The sequence below is a fragment of the Sorghum bicolor genome, chromosome 3 (genome assembly GCF_000003195.3).
Source record: "Sorghum bicolor cultivar BTx623 chromosome 3, Sorghum_bicolor_NCBIv3, whole genome shotgun sequence".
Classification (NCBI taxonomy): domain Eukaryota; kingdom Viridiplantae; phylum Streptophyta; class Magnoliopsida; order Poales; family Poaceae; genus Sorghum; species Sorghum bicolor.
The window spans coordinates 62,454,926-62,465,697 of NC_012872.2; the positions used below are offsets into that span (position 1 = coordinate 62,454,926).

At 46.9% G+C, this 10,772-nt stretch overlaps 1 protein-coding gene across 5 annotated transcripts; it reads left to right on the plus strand.

Annotated features, from left to right (window-relative positions):
- LOC8075556 (protein IQ-DOMAIN 14) lies at positions 4,146 to 7,745 on the plus strand. Of its 5 annotated transcripts, XM_021455465.1 has the most exons (5): positions 4,146 to 4,434; positions 4,543 to 4,783; positions 5,513 to 5,823; positions 6,391 to 6,567; positions 6,689 to 7,745. In XM_021455465.1, the coding sequence occupies exons 3-5, from the start codon at positions 5,527 to 5,529 to the stop codon at positions 7,403 to 7,405; spliced, it is 1,191 nt and encodes a 396-aa protein (XP_021311140.1). In that variant the 5' UTR covers positions 4,146 to 4,434; positions 4,543 to 4,783; positions 5,513 to 5,526; the 3' UTR covers positions 7,406 to 7,745. The 5 variants fall into 5 exon arrangements, with proteins under 5 accessions (XP_021311140.1, XP_021311141.1, XP_021311138.1 ...); XM_021455466.1 differs by lacking the exon at positions 4,543 to 4,783; XM_021455463.1 differs by lacking the exon at positions 4,146 to 4,434 and having other exon boundaries at positions 4,445 to 4,783.

Genomic DNA, 10,772 nt, shown 5'->3' on the forward strand with positions numbered 1-10,772 from the left:
ATGGTAGAGAGGGGTTTGGGTTCCTCTCCCCATCCCGCCGAACTTACGAGACGGGATTGAGCGCTTTTGAAAAAAATAAAACGTATATTTTCTATTGCACTGGTGAAATTCTTTAGAAAGTTGCGGGAGTGTTTCTCACTCACCGAACGCTGGCCGCGGAGGCATCGGACGCTGGCCTAAGCGTCCGGTGTACTGTCGGTGTGTGGCCTAAGTAAGCAGAGCGCACCGGACGCTCAGAACTAGACACAGGGGGGTTGTTGTTCGTGCGTCCGGTGATTGTTGGTGTCAATGAGCAAGTTTGCGAACGTTTCTGTTGAGAGCATCGAACGCACTGGAGAGCGTCCGTTGGTCTACAACCGGCGACCCTGCGCATTTTACACCCTCTCTGGGTACAGGTCCGGTGTGTACCTGACGTGTTCGGTGCTCACTTGACTGCGCCCGGTGGTTTGCAAGTGGCCGTTAGAGATCGACGTGGGATTTTCAAAAGGGTGACACGTGGCTGGCATCTGTGCACTGGACGTAGGGTTCCAGCGTCCGGTGGCTCCCTAATGTGCGTCCGGTGTCCCCGACTTTTGCCCAGTAAAAGGACCAACGACTCTATTTGTTGAGGGGGCTTATAAATAGAAGGTGGCCGGCCTTGGGTGTTCTCTCTTGCATTTTGGAACACTTGAGACATACTTTGAGCTAGAGAATACTCCATCCACTCATCTCCTTGCTTGTTTGCTAATCCTAGTGAGATTGAGTGAGATTCAAGTGCACTGCTTAGTGAGTTACATCTAAAATGAGAATGCACCAACACCGGTTGAAGAGAAGAAGCTACAATGCAATGATATTGCCATTAGTGCTCTTCATGAAGCTCTTGATGACATGACCTTTGAGCAAATCAAAAACATTGAGAATACTCATGATGCATGGGCAAAATTGGAAGAAACATTCGAGGGCACCAAAGGTACCAAGACCGCCAAAGCTTATATTCTCCAAGATAAGTTCTCTAGCTCCAAGATGCAAGAAGATAAAAGTGTGCCGGAAATGTTTAATCGGTTGCAAGTCATTGTGAATGATCTCAAGGCACTTGGGCATGAGCGGCCTTCGGAGACATTGTCGTCGATCTCCGTGGCGCCTCCACTTCCTCCCCTCCGTTGGCGTCACGGAGTTGAATCTAGATGAGAACCGAGAAGCGAAGAGATAGAGAAGAACATGCTAGAAGCATTATGGGCATTTTTCTTTAGTGTTGGTATGCAACAATGCTCTTAGAGTAGGTAAAATAATAGGTTTACAACCAAACTAATGCTGATGTGGAGGTGAAAAGACAAGAGAAAGATGATAGTTTGGCTCTCATGCAAGCACCAAGCTGAGGATAGATGCATAGGTAGTGGTAGATCCAAATAGCAAGTGTTGTGAGGAGAAATAGGAAAGAGAAGATGTCTTAGAAATAAGTACTCTAATCCAAGTATGAGACAACTTATTATATAACTTAGCTCTAATTATTTTACTTATAGTTAAATACTTAGTTTTATTATTGACTTTGTTCTTGTTGGGACGGAGGGAGTACGTGGTACAGCTTCGTGCAGTGAGGCCACGGACGGGTCAATTCTCCCAGCTCCGGTCTTGTTTGGATGTTGTCGGATTCACCTCAATCCATATGTGTTGGAGTGGATTAGGGTGGAATTTAGTTCAAGTTACACTCCAATCCACCTCAACACATGTAGATTGATGCGAATCCGATTACATCCGAACAAGACCTCCGTACGAGCCGGACTTCCGGTTCCTGTAGTCCCGGCTGACCGGCTTTCCCTCGGTGACAGGAAACTGGCACATGTGTACAGTGTACAGTGTGTGTATACTACTCCTATATATCGCGAGCAATACGCCAATACATCGCTACCAGTGGTACTTAGGCCTTGTTTACTTCCAAAAAATTTTGCAAAATAGGAAATAGCACTTTCGTTTGTATTTGACAAATATTGTCCAATTATGGACTAACTAGGCTCAAAAGATTTGTCTCGTCAATTTCGACCAAACTATGCAATTAGTTTTTATTTTCATCTATATTTAATACTTCATGCATACGTTTAAAGATTCGATGTGACGGGGAATCTGAAATATTTTTCAAAATTTTTGGGAACTAAACAAGGCCTTATCCAAAGCCGACATTGTACGTACGGTGGATGTAACGACAGGTCGGCAGCGAGTTTTCTCTGCAATTTAGGGCAGCGACAGCATGACAGCGCGCCCGTTTTCGTAGCCAGAAAAAGGAGAGAAAACGAGAGGGCGACAAGAAGTCAACATGGACCATCAACCTGTGTATTTTGGTGGTTGCCGGACGGTAATGTCTCTCACCAGCAGCGGAGAATTCTTGCTCAAGGCCACATAAAGACGCATGCGGTTCTAGGTCGCAGCTGATGCTGATCTTGATCGAACCATTGTGCGTTGTCCGATCCGATTCGCGTCCCACGCACTCGGTAGCATCCACGATCCGATGGGTATGGCCTATGGCGGCAGCTCGCTGTCTGTCGTTTTCCAGGGAACGACAACAGGAAAACGTACGTCCGAGTATATATATGCTGTTGATGTTGTGTATGCACGTTGCTCTACATCTAAAGCTTTGCGAAACAGTAAAACAGCGAAAACTGATAGCACTAGTGTACGTCACTAAACTAAACAGGTGGTTATGTTATCTAGGCCTTGTTTAGTTCGAAAATTTTTTAAGATTTCCTGTCCCATCGAATTTTTAGTCGTATGCATAGAGCATTAAATATAGACGAAAATAAAAACTAATTTCACAGTTTATCTGTAATTTGTAAGATAAATCTTTTGAGCTTAGTTACTCCGTGATTGGACAATGTTTGTCAAATAAAAACGAAAGTGCTATAGTAATCAAAACCAAGGTTTTTGCAAACTAAACAAGGGTCTTGTTTAGTTCCCACCGAAATCCAAAAAAGTTTTTCAAGATTCTCCGTCACATCGAATATTGCGGCACATGCATGAAGCACTAAATATAAACGAAAATAAAAACTAATTATACAGTTTGCCTATAAATCGTGAGACAAATCTTTTAATCCTAGTTAGTCTATGACTGGACAATATTCGCCACAAATAAACAAAAGTGATACAGTAGCAAAATCAAAAAGATTTTTCATCTAAACAAGACCCCCTAAGTAGCTAGGCCACAAGTCTTGGAGCCCACATGGGTGGTTATGGTGTCAAAAACGAGCCACATTTGACGATGCACAGCAGTCGTGCAGGTCAAAGAAAGTTTCGACGGGACTGAAAAAAGATTAAAGGGATCCTACGGTGATGCTGACAGCAACTGTAGCTTCGTCGCCTGCACGAGACGAGAGGTACAAGCCATGTGTACACCGGCGCACAGTGCACGCGACGCCTGCCCATGCAGATGCAGTCGTGCCAAAAGCCTCAGTCCCATCAGTAGTTCTGCACTGCTAGTACCACCTCCGTATCGTTGACCATTCAGGTATGGAGGTTAGCTGTCCAGTCGGCCCGCAGTAGGCACTACTAGTGACTTGTTTAGTTTCGAAAAGTAAAAAGTTTTGGTACTGTAGCACTTTTGTTTGTTTATGACAAATATTATCCAATCATGGACTAACTAGGATCAAAAGATTCGTCTCGTGATTTACAGCTAAACTGTATAATTAGTTTTTGTTTTCGTCTATATTTAATGTTTCATGCATGTGCCACAAAATTCGATATGACGGAGAATCTTGAAATTTTTTTGATTTTTAGAGTGAACTAAATAAGGCCTAGCCGTGAAGTGCCTCGTGGCGCAAGGAAACGAGATTTTTGGGCCGGCCGGATCAGACGTACCCTGGCCGCGGCATGACCGAACCTGCAAAACTTTTTATTACTCCTACGGCGACTTTCTCTGCGCGCGATTAGGCCCATGTTTGGATAGGCACCTAAAATTTAACTCCCACCACATCAAATATTATATATATACACGAAGTATTAAATATAAATTATTTATATAAAACTAAAACATAGCTAAGAAATAATTTATAGGTCGAATCTTTTAAACTTAATTAATCTATAATTAAACACTAATTATTAAATAAACTAAAAATACTACGGTGGTTAAACTTTTAACACCCAACCAAACCGCCCCCGAGGGGGACACGCCGGCCATCGGGCATCGGCAGGGCCAGCAGGCATGACCGCGGGGTAGCAAAAGCCGCCCCCGAGCCCGGAACAAGTGGGCGGCTTGCCAGCAGCAGCAGCAGCAGCCAGCAGAGCGGATCCCGCTCGCCGCCGCGTGCGTACTTCCAAGAGAAGACGCTATCCCAGTGGGCGCCCGCGAAGCCAGGACCGGCAGATCTTGGCGTCATCGGATCGCCCCGGCCGATCTGATCTCCCCGGTCCCCGTCCCCGCCCGGCCGCTCTCCTCTCACCGCTCAGGCGCCGGCCGGCCGGCCGTTCTAGGTGTGTGCCCTAGTACTGCTCTGCCGGGCACTGCTAGTTTAACCGGCTCCGTCGCACCGTTTTTACTCGTCGGGGTGGGCTTTGCATTGCATGTGTGTGCCTTGGCAGGGCGGGAGTCGCAACAGTGCGCGTCTGAGCTGGTCGTTTGGACGATCCCGCCGCCCCGCGCGTTTTGTTGGCTTGCACTCGGAGCCTTGGGCGGGGAGCAGAGCGCGGGGGAATCTCTCGTGAGCTGCTGGCGCTGGGTGTGCCCGGCCCGGGGACGCGACTTCACTGTGCCGTGCCGCCGAGTCGTGGAGACCCACGCGTCAGTTCCGGCGCTCTCTCGCCTCCTGCCGCTGCCCGCTGGGTGGGGATCGCTGCTTGCTCTCTCTCTTTTTTACGGTTCCAGAGGCTGATCCGCGCGCGCGTGGTTCCCGGGGAGCTTGCTTTCCTCTTCGGGGTCAGGGCTGCACGACGGCCGCGCGTAAACCTCGCCGGCTTCCTCTACTGGACGACGCTGCCTGTAATTTGCTGCCTAATTCCGAGCCGTCTCTTTTGCCGCTGCTTGCTCTGCAAAGTCTCTTGCTTGTTTTTTTCTTTTAATCTCGTGAGCTTCTTTCTGACGCTGCTGCAAGTTGAGCTTATTTTCGTTTTGCTTCTTCAAGTCCGATCCGCTCCCAAGAATTCCTCTGTACAATTCGCTGCCTTTTGCCCTTTTGGTAGTCTGGCAGGCTTCGCCTACGGAACGAAAAGGTTGTGTCCGGTGTTTCTTGCTCCAGGCGCCTGCCGTTCGGCCGTTTTCAAACCAAACGCTCTCACCCCTCTACTAGTCGGAGGCACAGCTCGCCGTGTCATCGTCCATCCATCCCAAAGTTTGCCGCTTTTTTCGCTTGCTGAGATTTCTCATCTGAGTTTTCCACCAAAATACCCATCTGCAGCGCTCTGTTCTTCCTTCATTGCTCTGCTCCTCTGTTGATGAATTTCGCCTGTTGATCTTCCTTTGCTGTAACGCTGCCCCCATTCTTTTTTTTTTGGAGGAAAAACCCCACTCCTTTCGTTGACCGATTTCTTCGTTCCTTTGCATTCTTGTGCGCAGAGAATTGCCGCAACATGAGGCGCATCATGAGATGGCTCAAGCAGCTACTGACGGGCAGAAAGGAAGAGCACAGAGGCCATGTCGTTAGCGGCTGGAGCGACGGGCCGGAGAAGGAGAAGAAGAGGTGGAGCTTCGCAAAGCAGAGGAAGAGCGGAACTGACGGCGACGCGCGGTCGTCGTCGGGTAAGGACGCCGTCGCTCCTCCTGCCGCGGTGGAACGGTCGCGCCAGGTGATGAGGCCAAGGGAGGACGCGAGAGCTCGAGAACACCGTGCCGCGGTCCTGATCCAGAAAACATTCAGAGGCTACCTGGTATGATCGTCCCGAGCACCCGTCTACTCTTCTCGTTCTGATCTCTTCCTAGCTTCTTGTTCACTCATACGTACACAAGAAGTATTGTTTTTTTTTAAAAGGGCCTACAATTTCCTTTTTTTTTGAGAAAAAAAGTCATGCAGTATAGAAGTTTCTTTTTGTGCAACGACGCAGATTCCTCTTTCAGTGTGATTTTTTGCTATATTCTTCGGTGTTTTTGTTTGTTACTGCTTGGCTAGGTGGAGTAGGCTGTTGTTGTATGTGATGTCACTTCTGCTCCTGCTCCTTTTCCTTTTCAACGATGCACAGTCGTTGTTAACTCTTGCGTTGTCGGTACTATACAAAATCTGCACGTTCATCCGTCGTGCAATTGTTTACTCTGCATCGGCGAAGACTTTACCGTACTATCAAGTTTCTGTTTGGCGTCAGAGCAGTTGATGATCACGGAGCCTGACATATACCTAATCCGGAGTTGTTTAATACAGCACAAAATATGGATTAAAACATTTTTTTTTGTTTTTTGCCTAGAGGGGAAGTCTGACATTGGGTTTACATCCTTGGTGTCAGGCTAGGAGAGCGCTTCGAGCTCTTCGGTCACTCGTCAAGATCCAGGCGTTGGTACGGGGCTACCTGGTGAGGAAGCAGGCAGCCATGACGCTGCACAGGTTGCAGACGCTCATGCGGCTGCAAGCCGACTCCATCGCCGTCAAGAATGCTTCGTACCGCAAATCCATGGAACAAGAAGTAATTCCGACCACATGTTTTTATTTTACTTTTGCTGCATGATTTAACGATGTTCCTGTTGATGAAGTTGTTGCACCTCGGGGCCTGGGTTTTGATCTTAACGTGGTCCTTTGTCGTGCAGGAGAGGATTTTTGCTCGGGACGTGCAGATGAAGCCGCTGGCGACGCCGGTGCACCGCCGGATGCTGTCTGACAGCACGGACTCCAACTACGAGCGCAGCCCGCGGATCGTGGAGATGGACACTTGCCACCTCCGCTCCCGGTCCTCGCGGATCACCAGCAGGTACAACCCGGACCACTTCCCGGAGTATCACTATCACCGCCACGCCGCGCCGACGCCGTCGTGCTCGCCGCTTGCCGGCGGCAAGCAGCCGCAGCCGCAGCAGCAGCCCGCGCGGCTCTCGTTCCGGCGGAGCGCCCGCGAGCGCGACGCCCGGGGCTCCAAGACAGCACAGAGCACGCCCCGGTGCGCCTCCCACGACTCCTCGCCTGCCAGGAGCGTCGAGCACAGCCTGGCCGGCACGCCACGGCGGCGCGGCGGCACGCAGCGGGACCGCGACGCGCTCGTCAGCCCGCGGTACATGGCCGGCACCGCGTCCTCCGCGGCCAGGACGCGGTGCCACAGCGCGCCGAGGCAGCGGCAGACGACGGACGCCGAGCAGGCGCCGAGGACGAGCGTCGCTAGCAGAGATGGGGCGTCGAGGAGGTCGTCGTGCTCGCATGCGCACGGCGGCGGGTTCTGCTTCCAGTGCTCGGACGTGACCCGGACGACCGGCTTCTCCGGGATCAGCGTCAGCGACGAGGTGGCCAGAGACTACTACCTGGACAGCTTCTGGTGATCAGGCGATGTGAGTTGGTGGTCTGTTTGTGTTTAGATTGTAGTAGAAGACGAGTGCACGGGATTTGTACATACTCGTAGTCATAGACGCTAAAAACATCTAGCAAGTCACGGAGTGGAAGATAACACGGGACAGCCGGACTGCAAGTCAGCAAGTCATAGTCTCTCAGAAGTGTACAAATGCTGAAAGTCTGAAACATACTTGGGTGTTGAAGTGTTCTCATATGGAGGAAGCTAACGCATTATCAGACAGTGGACCGGCTATCTAGTCTAGTTTTATTAGCAGGCCAGAGCGCAGCAATGCATTCTCTACAAAAAGATGAATAACGCATTGTCAGACAGTACCGGTTGTTGACTGTGGTCGCCGAGTGCCTTGGGGCAAGATTCTCCTTTTTGCGTGCCTAAAATTTGGGAAAACAAAAAGAAAAACAGATGAATAGCTAGAAGCCCATGCATGTACTACAGTACATAACAAATTTATGAACCGAGAGAAAATCTAGTCAAATCTAAGAAAATTTGACTTCTATCATTTTTAGAACTGAGGGAAGACCATAGTCTAAATTTTTGAAACACGTTTATTTAAACGAGGGTTCGACTATAGTTTAAAGCATTTGAATGATGAGCAATGTTGTCAAAACTCTGATTGAATAATGTATTTGTTCCGTAGACACGTGAGCATGTTCACTGATCTGAAAAGTCATGACTAAAAGTATAGTTACCTGATTTGTTATCAGAGAAAAACATTGTTGACTGACAGAAAAGTACGATTTACAAAAAAAGCGAACGAAGAGGCCTCCAACAAATAAGCCCTAAAACCTTGACCTGGCCCCGTGCCTCTAAACATGAGGAAGTGAAGAGGATTTTCATATTTATTTAAGCATGGCTATCTCCACCTCTACAAAGGAAGCTTTTTTTAGAGCATCTCCAAAGGTTTTGCAAACAAACTTTGCATTGCCCTATTTGCAAAAAAGAGTAGAAAATATCTCTCCGATGGTTTTGCAAATAAGGTTTGCAATTTGGTTAACTTTGCAAATAGAGGTTGAGGCTTTGCATTTATGCAAACCTTCCCACCACTTTGCATTTACAATTTCGGCCTTCCACGTCGGACTCCGTCCCCCCGCACCCCTCCACACCACGCGATTTCTCTACGAGGTTGTTCTCTGGTAACCTGGATGCCATCTGTGCCGTCCTTGTGTCTTCACGACGACGCACCGAACTGGCGGCGGCGCGACCACGGAGATTCGCGCGCATCCACGAGCGACGACGTACGCGGCCACGACGCGGAAACGGAGGTGGACTTTCCCTCGCGGGGACCTGGGTTGGGCGGCGACTAGCACCGACCTGGCCTGGGCGGCGACTGGCACGCACAACGTACGTCAAAATGGCGCGAAGGGAAAAAAAGCGCGGGCGCGATCAGTGAAAAAAAATTCGAGGGTGGGGTCCACACTTTGGGTTTGCCAAGTCTAAATGCAAAGTCCCTTGGAGTTGGACTATTTTTAAACTTTGCTAATGAGTTTGGGACTTTGCAAACAACTCCAAATGCAAAATTCATTTGCAAAGTCCCTTGGAGATGCTCTTAGTGAATTATACATGGAAGGTATGACTAAAGATTTCCCACTTTCACTTTTTTATCACATGAACAAGCCTTTGGAATTTTTTCATGGGCCTTCAAGAATTCATAACGGGCCAAGCCCATATAAACCAACAGATTTCACTAAAACCTCTTCCCCATTGAAATGAAAGATTTGTTTCTATTTTCTATGTTTATTCTATAACAACAACCTGATTCATATCAAATTCCTACGTAAAACTCCTGCTGTCGAAAATTAAACCTCCCATGGGGATCGTACCACTGACCAGTCGCTTTCCCTGGATACAAGAGAAAATCCTTCGATTAACAGCTTGAAGCCATGTTAAATACCGTACTCTGGACTGCTGGAGCTCGAGATGACTGGATCAGTGGACACAGGACACTGGAGTAGAATATTCGTGGGACTGTAAAAATTGAACAGGTTTGTGGTATGCCTATGGCTTGGCTGGAGATAACAAAACACACTCACTACTCAGCACTCTGTTCGTCAGAGCGAGTGTGTTTGTACCTGACCCCCCTGAATACCGTTGTTTTGAGATGATCGGGCCATTCAAACTTTGTGAACTCAAGAATTTGTTTCTTTCGGCGACAGACCTAATCGAGATGCAGCGTTTTAAGAACGCGCCGCTAAATTAGATTCACGAGCTAAAGTGGTCACGGGTTCATTCGCGCACAGGAACAGTGGACAAAACCATGTCCATCCATCTATCTGTTATAATTCTTCACTGCTTTTTTTCCAAAGGCATCCTTCACTGCTTTTCAGCTCTCGTCTCTCATCGTTCTCCGTCGCTGTAATTAATTTATTGCTAGCCCCTGGCAGAAAAAGGACAATATTCTGTTTTTTTAATCCATGATCAGCATGGGTATTATCACGTTCGATAGGAAAAGGTTTTTTTACCTTTCTGAACTGTAGCTGTGAGCATGCGATTTGAAAGTGACCTTTAGGTGGTTTCACCGCTTAGTTTATTTTTGAAAATGTACAATAAGGGTTTTAAACCACAAAAAATATCTCGAAGATTCTAAAAGTTTTGAGAAAAAAACACTAGAGGCGATTTGTACATGACAGATCTAAAAATGAATATTTAGCATTTCTGAAAGTATCTCTAAGAGATTCCAAAAATTAGATTTGGTTTTAGGAAAATGAGATAAATAACAGAAAATCTAGAAAGTTTAGCAAGACATTCTAATCGATATATAAACATGTTTTGAATCTTTTCACAACAAAAGATGAGATGCAATGAGCATGAATGCATTGATCATTAAAATTATTGGTTGAGTCTTATACTTTTGTCGTGGATAGTTTTTAAAACACATTTAGACACCCAATAAACAAAATATTTTGGGAATTTCCCATATTTTTTCATGGATATTGTCCATATCTTCTAGAGCTACATATAATTCTTAGAAGCTTCTAGAGATATTTTCACAAGTTTAATACTTTGTTTGGGTTTTTCTTGACCTAGTCTATCTTTAGGTTTTTTTCTCAAAAAATTTAGAAGCTAAAGATATTTTTCGTGGTTTTAAAATCTTATCATTTATTTACATGATTTTTGCCTCTTTGAATCTTCAGATTTTGCCTTTTTGCCTATGTGAAACTTGGTATTTAATCCTTTGCAACATTTTAAACTTCAAGTTTTGCCTATTTGCCTCTTTCTAGCCATTGTTGATCCTTCCATGTATTTTTTTTATTTATTTTACATATTTTGAGGAAACTTCAGGACGGTGGAGCATATCCTAAGTACAAATGTTTTTAAAATAATAGAATTAGTACCGAAGA

Excerpts from the sequence above, each read along its gene's own strand:
- LOC8075556 (XM_021455465.1), top strand. The coding sequence starts at position 5,527 with ATGAGGCGCATCATGAGATGGCTCAAGCAGCTACTGACGGGCAGAAAG. Across the intron at positions 5,824-6,390 it reads AAACATTCAGAGGCTACCTG|GCTAGGAGAGCGCTTCGAGC; the intron begins GTATGATCGTCC and ends CCTTGGTGTCAG. Across the intron at positions 6,568-6,688 it reads GCAAATCCATGGAACAAGAA|GAGAGGATTTTTGCTCGGGA; the intron begins GTAATTCCGACC and ends TTTGTCGTGCAG.